At 44.7% G+C, this 17441-nt stretch overlaps 1 protein-coding gene, 1 long non-coding RNA gene, 1 other non-coding gene and 1 pseudogene across 3 annotated transcripts; 2 read left to right on the top strand and 2 right to left on the bottom strand.

Annotated features, from left to right (window-relative positions):
- The first annotated feature begins 628 nt into the window (after positions 1–628).
- On the top strand, positions 629–1546 carry ORNANAV1R3107 (vomeronasal 1 receptor ornAnaV1R3107). Its single transcript, NM_001253499.1, has one exon. The coding sequence runs from the start codon at positions 629–631 to the stop codon at positions 1544–1546; it is 918 nt and encodes a 305-aa protein (NP_001240428.1).
- A 2629-nt stretch (positions 1547–4175) lies between these two features.
- LOC114817082 lies at positions 4176–4313 on the bottom strand. Its single transcript, XR_003764933.1, has one exon. It is a non-coding gene; the product is annotated as a small nucleolar RNA SNORA7 (small nucleolar RNA).
- On the top strand, positions 7339–7497 carry ORNANAV1R-PS3276 (vomeronasal 1 receptor ornAnaV1R-ps3276 pseudogene; annotated as a pseudogene).
- Positions 9669–16348, bottom strand: LOC114816907. Its single transcript, XR_003764707.1, has 2 exons — positions 16061–16348; positions 9669–9754 (listed from the first exon to the last, which is right to left on the bottom strand). It is a non-coding gene; the product is annotated as an uncharacterized LOC114816907 (long non-coding RNA).
- Positions 16349–17441: the final 1093 nt, after the last annotated feature.

The following is a 17441-nucleotide window of genomic DNA, read 5'->3' as shown; positions in this document are numbered from 1 at the left end:
CACGTCATCTTGCTATTGATCTCAAAATCCATGGGGCATGTCCATGTCATGGAATGCCTTGGGTAGTTCTTCAGTCAGAACTGAAAATCCCTGGCACCAGCAGGATGATCTAATTTTACATCCCAGATATCCTGATATTCTGAGCTGGGTTCTTCTCCTTGGACAAAGAACAGGCCACCTGGTCCTAATACCAGTGGTTGTCAATCAGCCACCATATTCTGTAAATACTTTGTGGGTCCAGAGTAGGATCCCTTCTGTTGTTAGCTTGAAAACAAGGTGGGTTATATCAATACCATTGGAACAAATGTGGGATTGGTGCGTTTTTACAATTCGATATCAGGTCCAATAGATACAAACTCATGAATCATATGCTTTGCTTGTATCCACCCCAGTGCATACTGCATTGTCTGGCACATAAAAAGTGATTAACAAATACCACAATTATAATTATTATTATTATTATCCCGAGCTAGTCATCTTTCTGTATCCTGCTGTGTGCTGTGTTTGTGTGTCTCTATGTGTATGTGTGTGTGTATGTCTTCCCACTGCACCTTCTTACTCTCCCCATCTCCCAGACCAGGGGCCTTTGTTTGAAGTCTCCCGACATTCCTGCTGTGAATCACAGAGAATGGATGCCAGCGAGATATCCTATGGTGTCCTGCTTCTGCTTCAGATCATTATTGGCATCTTGAGGAATGTCTTCCTCCTCCTTGTTTATGCTCACGTGGTCTTCACCAGCCACAAGATGTACCCTTTAGACTTGATCCTCTCCCATCTGGCCTTGGCCAACATGATGGTCCTTGTCAGTTTTGGAATCCCAAAGACCATGTCAGCTTGGGGACTGAGAAACTTCCTGGACGCCATTGGCTGTAAAATAGTCTTCTATGTCTACCGAGTGGGCCGGAGCCTTGTCATCTGTACCACCTGCTTCCTGAGCGTCTTCCAGGCCATCACCATCAGCCCTGCCACTTTCTGGTGGACAGGAGTCAAAGCCAAGTTACCGAAGTGCATCCTTCCCTCCTGCCTCTTCTCTTGGGTCCTCAGTCTGCTGATAGATGTGACTATACCGCTGAACATGGACAGACCTCTAAACTCCACGAATAATCAAAGGACATTTATTACCAAATATTGCTCCTCCATCAGGGGCAGTGTAGTCATCAACTTGATCAATGTGTTGGTCCTCTCCCTGAGGGAACTGTTCTTTGTGGGTCTCATGGGTGCAGCCAGTGGCTACATGGTGCTTTTCTTGCACAGGCACCACCGACAGGTCCAGCACCTCCATGGTCCTGGTCGCTCCCTCAGAATGATGCCTGAGATCAGGGCAACCAAGAATGTAGTCGCCCTAGTCACTCTTTATGTCCTCCTCTATGGGCAAGAGACAGTCACGCTAAGCATTTTAATCACCGAGAGGAAAAAATCCCCTCACCTGGTGAATTCTTTCAAGATGTTGACCTTTACCTTCTCGGTCATCAGTCCATTTCTCATCATTCACAGTAAACAGAGGATGAGAATGTTTGGGAGAAGGACATCTCCCATTTCCAACTGACATCCCTCACCAGTTCTTAAGGAAGTTGCATGAACTTGGTGGATGTTCCATATCGACATCAATGGGGAGGGGACAGGACAAGGGGTGGGATGTGAAGAGTCAGTGTGCTCCCTTCCCCGGTGCGGTCAAACATTTCCCAGTGCTTCCTGATATGGAGGAATGATGGGATGGTACTCTTGGGTTTAGGGATGCACATGGAAATCCTACTGGGGGAAGAATTTCACAGGTTTTTTTTTTATATACATTAATTGTCTCCCCTCCCCACCCAGACTGCAAGCTCACTGTGGGCAGGGAATATGTCTGTGTGCAGTTGTATTGTACTCTCCCACGTTCTTAGTACAGCTACACATCAGCCTTGACAGAGCTCTGATCTCATTGTCCAAGCTTTTTCTCAACACCCAGGGGCTCTGGTACCCCAATTCCACCCTTTTACAAAGACCATTTCATTATTGGTCCATCACATATGATGAAACAGAAGATGCAATTAAAGTGAGGCAGTGTGGGGAGGAGAAACAGCATGGAATAATAGATAGAGCACAGGCCTTGGAGTCAGATGCTCATGGGTTCCAATCTCAGGTCTGCCACTTTTCTGCTGTGAGACCTTGGGCAAGTCACTCCACTGGTCTGTACCTCAGTTCCCTCACTTGTAAAATGAGGATTGAGACTGTGAGTCCCATTTGGGACAGGGACTGTGTCTCACTGATTTGCTTTTATCCTCCCCAGTGTTTAGTACATTGCCTTGCACTTAGCATTTAACAAATAAAACAATTATTACAATTATTTTTATTATTGCCATTATTATTTTACTCTCCCAAGGAATTTATACCAGACCCTTCACAAAGTGTTAAATAAATATCCTTGTCTAATTGATAAGCCATGGGGTAGCCATCAGCCACCTGATTCTATCTCAAATGTATTTACTGTCAGAGCTTAATCCTTCATACATTTATTACTGACAACAATGCCATTAATTTAGGACTTCCTATATTCTAGGAGCTTTAGTAGTTATAAGGTTATGAGTCCACTTGGGACTTTCAATCTCCTTCTAAACAATCTGTCTTTTTCAGTAGTGCACAACCTTCAAGTCCACTTCTCCCCAGAAAAGGCCCAGATGGAACCTGCTCCTCCACACTCCATGTTCTTCCATCCACACTCTCCCTACCTCACTGTCTACATTAACCCTCAAGGGGGAGTCACATCTAGAAAGTCCCAACTGTGGCCTCTGTGTTCTCCCTGCTCTTCATTCCTCCTTCCCAGGAGACCGAGTGAGCATCCCAGATGGCAACGCTCAGCACCATTTGGAAACAATTAGTGAAATAACCAGTAGGAACATTAATAATAATAATGTTGGTATTTGTTAAGCGCTTACTATGTGCCGAGCACTGTTCTAAGCGCTGGGGTAGACATAGGGGAATCAGGTTGTCCCACGTGGGGCTCACAGTCTTAATCCCCATTTTACAGATGACTTGCCCACAGTCACACAGCCGACAAGTGGCAGAGCTGGGATTCGAACTCATGAGCCCTGACTCCAAAGCCCATGCTCTTTCCACTGAGCCACGCTGCTTCTCTAATTAAATTTAAATTTTTAATTTAAATTTAAATTTAAATCTAATTAAATTTAAATAAATTTAAATCCCTTCCCTCTCTTTACAGCAAGCTTGATTGGATTTTTTTCCAAGTTCTTCATTTCATTCAATCTAGCAGTCTTACCTACTAAGGGCTAACTGAGTGCTAGGCACCATGCTGAGCACCTGGGAGAGCACCATTATACTATGATCCACATTCCCTGTCCTCGAGGAACTTAGCCTCTAATGGGTGCAATATTATTAAGAATTGAACGTTTAGGTGGTGTTGAGGCATTTTGGAGGCTACATTTTGAGACGACCATTCATAGTTAGTGTAAGCTTGAAGCGAATCAAGTAACCATCCAGATAATACTCTCTTTCCCCTGTGACTGTTATAGTCTGTGTATCCTCTCAGTTCTACCTCACTCTAATCGGGCTGGGGAGATGCCAGCTATGCATCACTGCTGAGAGCGAACAGTCCTTGAGCTTAGGATCATTCCAAAAAGAATCAGTGTAGCTCCTCATCTCTACAGCCCTTCTGTCAAGTCCAGTGATTTGTGATCTTCATACTGATCTTTTATTTACTAATTTTTTTGACACTCTTTGCTATCAGCCATAGGGCTTTTTGATTTCGTGATAATCTCCTCTTCCTTGAACAGTGGTGAAAAGATGGGACATTTTCCACTTTAGAGCAATCAGATCACTACTCTACAAACTGTTACTCTCTGATTGAATCCCCTCTGAGGATCTCTTTTTTTTTTTTTTTGCTAGTCAGGCAGTGTTTCTCTTTTATTATTCAGTTTTGGGTTGATTGGATTTTTGGTCTCTGGAACACTTTTACCCAAGCCTCTAGTCTTGTCTTATGCTATCGAGTCATCTTTTATCGATTGCGTCTCCATGAATAGATTCACCTCCATCTTTATTTGTTCTGGGAGGTGTATCCATAGAGTTTTCTTGGTAAAAATACAGAAGTGATTTACCATTGCCTCCTTCCGCGTGGTAAACTTGAGGCTCTGCTCTCGACTTTCTCCCATGACACTGCTGCCCAACACAGGTGAGTTTTGACTTGTAGCAGATTCTCTCCCAATCACTAGCCACTGCCCAAACTAGGAATGGAATGGATATGCCTCTGCTTGACTCTCCCTCCCTTAGTCGAAGCTGGTAGAGTTCTGGGAAATCTCCAGGTGTGACCCTGAGAGGTTGAGCCTAAAACAGTGTTTCAGATTGATCTAAAACAGTCTCCCTATTTCATGTACCAAGCAATTTGGTTTTGAGCTATTTTTAAATGGATCACTCTCTTATAGCAGTAGTCAAAGTAGCTGGGGAAGTGTGGTTTAATGGATGGATAGAGCATGGATCTGGGAGTCGGAAGGACGTGGGTTCTGATCCCGGCTCTGCCACACGTCTACTGTGTGATACCTTGGGCAAGCCACTTAAATCTCTTGGACTCATCTGTCATATGAGATTAAGCATGTGAGCCCTATGTGAGATAGGGACTGTGTCCAACTAGATTAACTTGTATCTGCCACAGTGCTTAGAACAGTGTTTGGCACATTGTAAGTGCTTTGCAAGTGCCATAGTTATTATTAGCAGTATCATTATTAGGAGTATCATTTTTGAGAGGCACGCATGGTGATCTTCATAGCAATAGGCTTTGAGAAAGTACAGAATACAGAGGCTACCTGTACCCTGACCACAAGGAGCTTTCAGGCTAACAGGGGAGATGGATCACATCATCCCTCGGGGGGATGGATGTTGGGGTGGAAGGGAGAAAGAGATGGTAGTATCCCTATTTTCCAAGTGAGGAAGCTAAGGCTGAGAATAAAAATAATTATCATATTTGTTAAGCACTTACAATGTGCAAAGCACTGTTCTAAGAGCTGGGGTTGATACAAGGTAATCAGTTTGTCCCACGTGGGGATCACACTCTTAATCCCCATTTTACAAATGAGGTAACTGAGGCACAGAGAAGTGACTTGCCCAAAGTCATACAACTCATAAGTGGCAGAGGCAGGATTAGAATCCATGACCTCTGACTCTGAAGACTGTGCTCATTTTTCTGGGCCTCATTTACCTTATCGGTAAAATGGGAATTAAGAGTGTGAGCCCCATGTGGGACTTGTGTCCAATCTGATTAACTTGTATCTACCTCAGGGCTAGTGAACAGTTCTGGGCACAAAGTAAGTGCTTAACAGGTACTGTCATTATTATTATTATTATTATTGCTGTTGTTGTAATTATTAAGGTGCTTAAACTCTGATGGGGGAGAGAAGTATAAAATGAATTACTACTGGAGTGGTCCAAATAAATAATTGAGTTCGTTTGTATCTATTCTGGGTTTTAGTACAGTGCCTGGCACATAATAAGTGCTTAACAAATACCACAGTTCTTCTTATTATCATTATTACTATTTTATTTGTATTACTACATTAATGTGCAACAAGTTCATAAGTTACAGAGTAGATTGAAGCGATGGTAAGGCTCAGGCTCCTGGGAAGTAAACAGGAAAAGTTTTTTGTTTCCAGCCCTGCTAGAACGTTTAATTTATTTATGAGATGATCACAGTGGCAGAACGCAACTCTCAGTTCAACTTCCTGAACAAGTACCAAGAGGGGTTAAAGCCCAGGAGTTTTCTTTCCTTGAGAATATCAGAATTTTCCTTCCATTATGCTGTCACCCACAAGCCCCATCAAACCCTGACTTATACTTGTTCCTGTGCTTCCTAGACAGTGGATGTCCAGGCATCACTATCTTCCAGCAATTTTTTTCCTCTCTGCCATGACTTACCAGGAAATACCCCAACTGCTATTACTACTATTCTCTCATGCACTTATCCCAGTGCTCTGTACATTCTGTTACTATTAAATTTCATTATTACTACAACTATTAGTTCTACTATTATCTTCTCCAAAATACAACACCCCCCCACCCCGGCCCTCCAGGTCTATAAAACATTAAAAGACTTAATTTAGACTTGAAGTGTTTAGTAGTTTTCGGGGCTCCCAATAAGTGCTCAGTCAGTACGTTTAGACTGAAAGCTCTCTTTGAAGAGGGATCATATCTACAAACCCTGCTGAATTCTACCAAGCACTTAGTGCAGTGTTTGGGATGCAGTAGGAACCTAATAAATACTATTGATTGATTTGTACATTAATTAGGGTCAATCAATGGTATTATTGAGCACCTGTTGTTCAGAGTTCACAAACACCCCAATTATTATTAGACTACTCTACTAAGCCCTTGGGAGGGAAGAAGATGTAATAATAACCATAAGTGGGGTATTTTTTAAGCATTTACTCTGGGCCAGGCTCTGTACTAAGTGCTGGTTACAAGGGAAGCAGTATGGTGTAGGGTATAGAGCACGGGTCTGGGAGTCAGAAAATCATGGGTTCTAATAACTGTTCTGCCACTTGTCTGCTGTGTGATCTTGGGCAAGTCACTTGACTTCTCTGAGCCTCAGTTATCTCATTTGTAAAACGGAGATTGAGACTGTGAGGCCCACGTGGGACAGGGACAATGTCCAACCTGATTTGCTTGTTTCCTCCCCAGTGCTAAATACAATACCTGGCACATAGTAAGCACTTAGCAAATACCAGAATTTTCATTATTATTATTACAGGCAAATCATGTTGATGTCCAACTCGTGGAATGCCTAGGGTAGTTCTTCAGTCAGAATCCTAAATCCCTGGCACCAGTAGCAAGGTCTAGGTCTAGAACTCAGACCTCCCGGTACTGTGTTCTTCCTCTGGGACAAACAGCAGGGCATCTTGTCCTACTACCAGTGGGTTTCAATCAGCCACCATATTTGGTAAATATTTTGTGGGTCCAGAGAAGGATCCCTTCTGTAATTAGCTTAACAATGAGGTGGGTTATATGAATACCATTGGAACAAATGTGGGATTTGTGCATTTTCACAATTTAATATCATGTTCAATAGATACAGACAACTATATCACACGCTTTGCTCTTTTCCACCCCAGTGCTTAGTATAGTGTCTGGCCCATAGTAAGTGCTTAACAAGTACCACAATTGCAATTATGATTATTATTATCTTGAGCCAGTTGTCTTTCTATGTCTTGTTGTGTGCATGTGTGTGTGTCTGTGTCTCTGTGTGTGTATGTTTGCTTGTTTGTGTGTCTTCCCACTGCACCTGCTAACCTTCCCCATTCCCCAGACCAAGTACCTTTGAATGAAGGCTCACGACGTTCCTGCTAAGAATCCCAGAGAATGGATGCCACCAAGATAACTTATGGCATCCTGCTTCTGCTACAGATCATTAATGGCACCAGGAGGAATGTCTTCCTCCTCCTGGTTTATGCTCATGGGGTCTACACCAGCCACAAAATGTACCCTTTAGAGTAGATTCTCTTGCCACTTGTTTTGGCCAATCTCACCTGTCTTGCAGCTGACCCCTAGATCACATCCTGCCTCTGGCCTGGAACGTCCTCCCTCCTCTAATCTTACAACCACTCTCCCCGTAGCTTCAAAACCCTTTTGAAGGCACATCTCCTCCAAGAGGCCTTCCCAGACTAAGCCCCACTTTTCCTCATCTCCCACTATCTGACTTGCTCCCTGTGCTCTTCCCCCCTCCAGTCTGAAAGCACTTAAGTACATATCTGAAATTTTATTTATCCCTTTTCATTTCCCCACTCCCAACCCCAAAGCAACTGTGAACATAACTGTAATTTTATTTATTTGTATCGATGCCCATCTCCCTGACTCTAGAGTGTGAGCTCTTTGTGGTCAGGGAATGTCACTGTTTATTCTTGCATTATACTTTCCCAAGAGCTTAGTACAATGTTCTGCACATAGTAAATTCTCAAAATATATGACTGATTGGTATGAATGAATTACTGGTCCATCACATACGACAGAACAGATGACGTAATTAAAATGGAGCGGTGTGGGGGAGGAGAGACAGCATGGCATAGTGGATAGAGCACAAGCCTGCGAGTCAGAAGGTCATGGGTTCTAATCTTGGCTCTGCCACTTGTCTGCTATGAGACCTTGGGCAAGCCACTTCATTTCTCTGTGCTTCAGTTTTCTCATCTGAAAAATGGGGATTGAGATTGTGAGCCCCATGTGGGACAGGAGCTGTGTTCAAACCAATTTGCTTGTATCCACACCAGTGCTTAATACAATGCCTGGCACACAATAAGTGCATAAAGAAATACCATTAATATTCTCATTATTATTATTATGAACGATGGTGGGAATGACCACATGGGGTTTTAGGGGGAGAAAGAAGCAGGGCATTTGATGGTTATGACTCACATTTATATCTCAGCAGGCAGCAATGGGAAGACAGATGAGTCCTTACTCATCGGGGCTGGGAGAATGGTATCCAAAGCCAGGAGATCGGGAAAAGCACCCTAAGGTCCAGGTCTGGTATGGGATAAGGTAGTGAGGCTAGTGAGAGAAGTCAAACCTCCTTCCCAAACTCCTTGAGCACAAGGACTATATTTCCTACTGTCATTCTCCTCACCCACATGCTTTTTACAGTGCTCTGCAGGCAGTAGATATTAAGTTATTATTATTCCTTGAAATTTTATCACAATATGTTGTAAACTGCAAGAGGGCAGGCATCATGTCAAATACAATTGAATGAATGAATATTTTATAACTCTATTATACTCCCTCAAGCACCAGTGTCCTTGGAGGTGCTTTCTGTAGCAATGGGAATTGATGTTCTGGTAAAGAAGCAGCAAGACCTAGTGGGAGACCTTATGCCTGGGAGTCAGAAGACCGGAGTTCTAAACCCAGTTCCACCTCATGTCTGCTGTATAACCGCTGAGGAAGTCACTGAGCTTCTTTTTGTCATAGTTATCCCATCTGTAAAACTAGGGTTAAATTCTGCTCCCTGCAGCTGAGACTATGAGATCAATGTTGGGTTATGACTTTGTCTAGCCAGACTATCTGGTGTCTGCCCCAATACTTAGAACAGTGCTTGACATGCAATAAGTGCTTAATAGATACCCTAAAAATTTCTATCTCCCTCACCAATCAGAAGCCTCAATATACCACTAGATTACAGAGGGAGGAGGCAGAACAGCTTAATGGGAAGAGGTCAGGCCTGGAAATCAGGAGACCATCATTCTAGTAATGACCCTTCCCCTGTTATGTGACCAAGAGCTAATAAAGTATGCTCTCTGCATCTCCATTTCCTCATCCGAGACGCGAGGAGGAGATCCCTGTCCTCTTTCCCTCTTATACTGATTATGATGTGATAGTTGTGATTTTTGTTATTACTGTGGTTGTAGCTGTGAATATAAGGAAATGCCAGAGAAAGTCATTAGCTCAGATGGTAAGAATGGCAATATTATTGACTGATACTGGTGGGACTCAGAGGTCATGGGTTTGAATACTGGATCTGCCACTTGTCAGCTGTGTGACTATGGGCAAGTCACTTAACTTCTCTGTGCCTCAGTTACCACATCTGTAAAATGGGGATTAACTGTGAGCCTCACGTGGGACAACCTGATTACCCTTGTTTCTTCCCCAACACTTAGAACAGTGCTCTGCACATAGTAAGCACTTAACAAATACCAACATTATTATTAAATGATAGATCACAAAAAGTGTATTTGGATCCCAAAATAGCTTCCAGTTTCTTCAGTTTCTGATGCTCCTCAATGACTCCACCCTGTGAGAACACAAGAAACAGCAGGTAGTATAAAGATCTCTGGGTTGTTCAGTCCCCAGCTAATGGGCTGCAGAGGAGAAGATCCCTGTCATCCTTTCTTCTTAGACTTGTGAGCCCCAAGGTCATCCCTCCCCCTCTTGTCTCCCCCTCCCAACACTCTTCCCTACTTTCCCATCCTTCCCTGCAGTATCCTCAGAGGAGATCTCCTCCCTCCTCGCAAGTACCACCCCCTCCACCTGTGCCTTGGTCCCCATTCCCGCTCACCTTATAAAAACCATCACCCCTGCCCTCCTCCCCTCCTTAACTTCTATCTTTAACCACTCACTCTCCAATGGCTTCTTCCCCTATGCCTTCAAACGTGCCCATGTCTTCCCCATCCTAAAAAAACCCTCTCTCGACCCCACTTCCCCTTCGAGTTATCGCCCTATCTCCCTACTACCCTTCCTTTCCAAGATCCTAGATCGAGTCATCTACACTTGCTGCTTAGAATTCCTTAACTCCCATTATCTCCTGGACCCCCTCCGATCTGGCTTCCGTCACCTCCACTCTACCGAGACTGCTCTCTCTAAGGTCACCCACGACCTCCTTCTTGCCAAATTCAATGGCTCCTACTCTATGCTAACCCTCCTCGACCTCTCAGCTGCCTATGACACTGTCGACCATCCCCTTCTCCTCCACACCTTATCTCACCTTGGCTTCACGGACTCCGTCCTCTCCCGGTTCTCCTCTTTTCTCTCTGGCCGGTCATTCTCGGTCTCCTTCACAGGCTCCTCCTCCCCCTCCCATCCTCTAACTGTTGGGGTTCCTCAAGGGTCGGTTCTTGGCCCTCTTCTGTTCTCCATGTGCACTCACTCCATGTACCCCCTTCTTAAACAACTCCCCTTCTTAAACAACTCCAGTGGTTGCCTATCGACCTCCGCTCCAAACAAAAACTCCTCACTCTAGGCTTCAAGGCTCTCCATCACCTTGCCCCTTCCTACCTCTCCTCCCTTCTCTCTTTCTACCGCCCACCCCGCACGCTCCGCTCCTCTGCCGCCCACCTCCTCGCCGTCCCTCGGTCTCGCCTATCCCGCCGTCCACCCCTGGGTCACGTCCTCCCGCGGTCCTGGAACGCCTTCCCTCCTCACCTCCGCCAAACTGATTCTCTTTCCCTCTTCAAAATCTTACTTAAAAATCACCTCCTCCAAGAGGCGTTCCCAGACTGAGCTCCTCTTCCCCCTCTACTCCCTCTGCCATCCCCCCTTTACCTCTCCGCAGCTAAAGCCTCATTTTCCCCTTTTCCCTCTGCTCCTCCACCTCTCCCTTCCCATCCCCACAGCACTGTACCCGTCCGCTCAACTGTATATATTTTCGTTACCCTATTTATTTTGTTAATGAATTGTACATCGCCTCGATTCTATTTAGTTGCCATTGTTTTTACGAGATGTTCTTCCCCTTGACGCTGTTTAGTGCCATTGTTCTTGTCTGTCCGTCTCCCCCGATTAGACTGTAAGCCCGTCAAACGGCAGGGACTGTCTCTATCTGTTGCCGACTTGTTCATCCCAAGCGCTTAGTACAGTGCTCTGCACATAGTAAGCGCTCAATAAATACTATTGAATGAATGAATGAATGAATGAACTCCCTCGGTGAACTCATCTGCTCTCACGGCTTCAACTATCATCTCTATGCAGATGACACACAGATCTACATCTCTGCCCCTGTCCTCTCCCCCTTCCTTCAGGCTCGTATCTCCTCCTGCCTCCAGGACGTCTCTACCTGGATGTCTGCCTGCCACCTAAAACTCAACACGACCAAAACTGAGCTCCTCATCTTCCCTCCCAAACCCGGTCCTCTCCCTGACTTCCCTATCACCATGGATGGTACGACCATCCTTCCCGTCTCTTGGGCCCGCAACCTCGGTGTCATCTTTGAGTCGACTCTCTCGTTCAGCCCACACATGCTATCCGTCACCGAAACCTGCCGGTCTAACCTTTATAATATCGCCAAGATCCGCCCTTTCCTCTCCACCCAAATGGCTACCTTACTGCTATGGGCTCTCATAATATCCCGGCTAGATTACTGTGTCAGCCTTCTCTCTGATCTCCCTTCCTCCTCTCTCGCCCCGCTCTAGTCTATTCTTCACTCCACCCCCCAGCTCATCTTCCTGCAGAAACGCTCTGGGCATGTCACTCCCCTTCTTAAAAACCTCCAGTGGTTGCCTATCAACCTCTGCACAAAACAAAAACTTCTCACTCTAGGCTTCGAGGATCTCCATCACCTTGCCCCTTCCTACCTCTCCTCCCTTCTCTCATTCTACTGCCCACCCTGCATGCTCCGCTCCTCTGCCGCCCACCTCCTCACCGTCCCTCGTTCTCGCCTATCCCGCTGTCAACCCCTGGGCCACGTCCTCCCGCAGTCCTGGCTCGCCTTCCCTCCTCACCTCTGCCAAACTAATTATCTTCCTCTCTTCAAAACCTACTTAAAGCTCACCACCTCCAAGAGACCTTCCCAGACTGAGCTCCTCTTTTCCCTCTGCTCCCTCTACCCCCCTTCTCCTCTCTGCAGCTAAACCCTCTTCTCCCCCCCTTTCCCTCTCCTCCTCTCCCTCTCCTGTCCCATCCCCTGAACACTGTACTCGTCCGCTCAACTGTATATATCTTCATTACCCTATTTATTTTGTTAATGAGATGAACATCACCCTGATTCTATTCATTTGCTATTGTTTTCATGAGATGTTCTTCCCCTTGATTCTATTTATTGCCATTATTCTTGTCTGTCTCCCCCGATGAGACTGTAAGCCCGTCAAAGGGCAGGGACTGTCTCTATCTGCTACCGATTTGTACATTCCAAGCGCTTAGTACAGTGCTTTGCACATAGTAAGTGCTCAATAAATACTATTGAATGAATGAATGAATAAATTAATGTGGAACAGGGACTGTTTCCCATCTGAAAAGCTTATATCCAGTCCAGTTATTTGTATAAAAGAAGTGCTTAATAAAGGTCATCAATATTGTCATTGTTATTGTTAACATTATTGGTGGTGGTGTTGCAGTTGTTCTTGGTGGAAATTTTAAAAAAACCACTGAGAAGATCAGTTGCTGAGATCTTCATAATGGGCACATTACTCAGTGATACTGGAGGCAAAGGATGAATTGTATAACTTGTATTTGGTTCCTAAAATTGCTTCCCATCCCTTCACCTTCTGATGCCACTTAGTTGTCGTTAATTGAGTTGTCACAGCGTGGAATCGCTAATTAGTGTCAGGACCTCTGGTTTCCTTGATCCCAGGCTGATGGCCAGTAGTGGTCCTGGTCTGGGTGTCAGAGCTAATTAATGCGCAATGAGCTATTCATTCACCCACATGCACTAATTTTTTCTCTGCCCCCCAAAAACTTACAGTCTAGAGCGAGAGAGACAGAGAACAATGCAAATAAATAAATTGCAGATATGTACAAAAGTGATGGGAAGCTGGGACGGGGGAAGAACATAAGGAAGCAAGTCAGGTTGATGTAGAAGGGAGTGGAAGAAGAACAGGGGTGGAAGGCTTTGTCTGTGAAGACATCTTGGAGGAGATGTGCCTTCAATAAAGCATTGAAGGGTAGGAGGGTAATTTTCTGTTGGATTTGAAAAGGAAGGGTGGTCCAAGGCAGAGGCAAGATTTGAGCTAGGGATCAGCAGCTAGATAGGCCTTGTTTTTGGTCTACCAGACCCGACAGAACAGGTGATGGAAATGGAGTGGTCTGAGGAAAGGAGACGGTGGGAATGACCACTCAGGGACCATGGGGGAGAAAGAAGCAGGACCCTCAGTGGTTGTGACTCTCAGTTACACCTCGGTAGGAGCAATGTGAAGGCAGATGGGTCTTCGCTCACAGGGGATGGATGATAGAACGGGATCCAAAGCCCTGAGATGGACAAAGGCACAGAGACAAGAAGCGCTAAATATCAGGGTCAGGCATGGTATATGGTAGCAGGACTAATGAAGTAAGTAATTTAGGCACTTTCCCTTTGCTCCTTGAGGACAAGGACCATATTTCCTACCTCATTCATTCATTCATTCATTCATTCATTCATTCATTCATTCGTGTTTATTGAGTGCTTACTATGTGCAGAGCACTGTACTAAGCACTAGGAATGTACAATTTGGCAGTATTCAGCAACACCTCCATTGCCCTCACCCAAGTGCTTAGTACAGTGGACTGCAGGCAGTATATACTCTAATCATTACCATTCCTTGTCATTCTGTCTCATTAAATCGTAAACCTGTACAAGTCAGGCATCATGATTTATTGCTCCATTGTACTCCCCCACAAGCATCTGTGCACTTGAACATGACTTTCTACAGCCAGGGAAATTGATGCTCCATTAAGGAAGCAACATGACCTAGTGGAAAGACCCCGGGCATGGGAATCAGAAGATCTGGGTTCTAATCCCATCTCTGCCACTTGTCTGCTTTATGACTTTGGGCAAGTCACGTTACTTCTCTGTGTCAGTTATCTCATCTGTAAAATGGGGTTAAGACTGTGAATTCCATGTGGGACAGTAACTGTGTCCAACCTGATTAGCTTGTATGTACCCCAGCACTTAGTAGAGTGCCAGGCCTGTAGTAAGCCCTAAAAGAATAGTAATAATAATAATTTAAAAACCTTCAATGCGGCTCCTCTTGGTGTCCTCCAAGCTAGGCAACAGTGACAGGACTTGCTGCAACTATCAAGTGTCAGAGCTTTCTCCATCAGAACCAACACAAACAATGCGAGAAGCACTGTGGCCAAGTGGAAACAGCATGCCCGGGCCTAGGATTAAAAGGGTCTGAGTCCTAATCCTGGCCCCGCCCCTTGTTTGCTGCGTAACCTTGGAGAGGTCACTTAGCTTCTCTTTGCCTTGGCTAATTCACCTATATAATGGGGGTTAAATCCTGCTCCCTGCAGCTTAGACTGCGATCCCTATGTGGAGTCCAACCTGATTATCCTATATCTGAACAGTGCTTGACATAAAGTAGGGGCTTAAAAATACCACACAAAGCCCTATCTCCCTCCCCAATCAAGAACCTTGCCAGCAAGTGTACCCCTAGATTACAGAGGGGGAAGGCAGTGTAACCTAGAGGGGAGAGCCCAGGCCTGGAATTTGGGAGACCAGGCTTCTAGTCAAGATTCAATCCCTGCTGTGTGACCAAGGAAGAGAAACTTATTCTCTCTGTGCTTCAGTTTCACATTTATTAAGCAAGGAGAAGGTTCTTGTCATCCTTCCCTCTTAACTGTGAGCTCCAGGAGTCATTGTATCATTTAATCCAGGTGTCATTGATATATGACAAGGACAGTGTCCCCTCTGAAAATTTGTATCTATTCTAGAGATTTGTAAAAGTCAGTGATTAATAAAGGCCATCATTATTATTAGTATTAGTATTGTTGTTATCATTATTACTGTTGTAGTTATTTTTTGTTGTTGTTGTCGTTGTTGCTTTTTCCGGGATTTTAAGGAAAGCATAGAGATAGTCAGTAGCTCAGATCTTCAGAAGGGCACATTATTGAGTGATATTGCAGGTAAAGGATAGATCCCTTAATTTGTATTAGGATCCCCAAATTGCTTCTTGTTCCTTCTCCTTCTGATACCATTCAGTGATTCCACTGTGTGAAAATGCAATTAATTACAACTAATTAGTGTGAAGACTTTTGGGTTCTTTGGTCCCAGGGTTAGGTACTGCCCTAGTTTCAGAGCTGATTACTCCTCAGTGAGTTACTCATTCGCATACACAGTGTTCATTCCCTAAGGGAGGAGAGAAATGAGGAAAGCAGCTGATAAATGCTGCCTCAGCCTCATCCTGCCAGAGTTCAGCAAGCTGCCTGCCCAGCCAACAGGCGAGCAGAGAACTGGTGAGTTGGACAGAGGTACTTCTCTCTCTCTTCTCTTTTCTTTCAGGACCAGGGGCTTGCACACACATGATGTACAGCGGAGCAGGATGTGTCTGCTGAGCTTGAGACTCTTTTGAACTGACTGGAGTGGGAGATGAGAGTTGAATAGGGGATTGGATCTCGCGTCTTAGCTGGGCTGAAGACGAAATGGGGAAGGCTGAGTTGCTAACCTACTAAGTCTCTGTCATGTGCTTTTTTTCTTTTCCTTCCAAAAACCGGAGGCCCCAGATTGTGGGGATGCTAACTCCAAAGGCTTCAAGCAATCAGGCAAGCGAGCAATCGATCTACAGTATTGATTGAATGTTTTCTGTGTGCACCCTAGAATTCAAGAAATCAGTGGACAATATCCTTGCTCTCAACTACACTCTCCATAGTCACATCTTTCCCCAAAACACCACATCCCAATTCATTCCTAACTTACCCATCACAAATGGCAGGTGACCACTCTCATTTGATCTCCAAAGATGTCCACTGGGTTCAGGTGATTACTGCAGAGATGGTGTTGACCAGCCGCTGGACCTCATAAATTAGGTGGTAACTAACTGTCATGTCAAGTCATTAATGGTAGTAGTCATGGTAATAGTATTTAGTCATTGGTTACTGTGTGAAGATCACTGTACTAAATGCTGGGAAAGAATACAGAGGTGGGGATTAGACACAGAACCCGAACCTTGAGGAAGTCAAAATCTGTGAATAATTAATGAAACCATCAATCGATCATACTGATTGAGCACTTAATGTATGCAGAGCAGTGAACTAAGCTTATGGGAGAGCACAAGATAACACAACACTGATGTACATATCTATAATTGTATTTATTTATATTGATGCCTATTTACTTGTATTGATGTCTGTCTCACCACTTCTAGAGTGTGAGCATGCTGTGGACAGGCATTGTCTCTCATTACTGCTGTATTGTATTTTCCAAGCACTTAGTACAGTGCTCTGCACACAGTATGCACTCCATAAATAAGATTGAATGAATGAATGAATGAATGAACAGTGTAATAGACACATTCCTTGCCCACACGAACTTAGAATCTAGAAAGGGAGACCGATATTAATATATATAAATAAATAAATTACGGAATTATACATAAATACTGTGGGGCTGAGGGAAGGTGTGAATAAGGGACCGAACCAGGGCAACGCAGAAGGGAGTGAGAAAAGAGGAAATAAAGGGTTAGTCAGAGAAGGCCTGTTGAAGGAGATGGGCCTTCTGTAAGGCTTTGAAGGGTGGGGGAGTGTAATTGTCAGTACATTATGAAGAGAGAGGGTGTTCCAGGCCAGAGTCAAGGTGTGGGCGAGAAGCCAGAGGCGAGATAGACAAGTTGGAGGTACAGTGAGTAGCTTGGCATTAGAGATGCTAAGTGTTTGGGCTGGACTGTAATAGGGGAGTAGTCAGGTGAAGGTAGGAGTGGGGAAGGTTGTTTTGTTTAAATCCCAGGGTTTCTGTTTGATTTAGAGGTGGACTGGGCAACCACTAGAGTTACTTGAGGAGTGGAGAAAAATGGAATGAAGAAGTTTGTAGAAAAATGATCCAGGCAGCAGGATGAAGTATAGACTGGAGTGGGGAGAGAGGTCTGCAACTGGCTGAAACAGTAATGAAGGCAAGATAGAGAAAGTGCTAAGTTAGGGATTAGTTGAGGAGGAAACTGGAGGCAGATACATCAAGAACAATGAAACATTAAAATGGCAAAAGGCATCAGGACAAATGCCCCAAATAAAAACCAAATCGGTAGAGCCTGTGCCTAGAGAAGGCGAATTTCAGGTTCCTTGTGATTCAGTGTCCAAGAACTACT

The sequence above is a fragment of the Ornithorhynchus anatinus genome, chromosome 15, assembly GCF_004115215.2.
Source record: "Ornithorhynchus anatinus isolate Pmale09 chromosome 15, mOrnAna1.pri.v4, whole genome shotgun sequence".
NCBI lineage: Eukaryota > Metazoa > Chordata > Mammalia > Monotremata > Ornithorhynchidae > Ornithorhynchus > Ornithorhynchus anatinus.
This window is presented reverse-complemented; position numbering and strand designations above follow the sequence as displayed.

What these genes read in the sequence shown, in the direction of transcription:
- ORNANAV1R3107 (NM_001253499.1), top strand. Translation starts at nt 629, where the DNA reads ATGGATGCCAGCGAGATATCCTATGGTGTCCTGCTTCTGCTTCAGATC.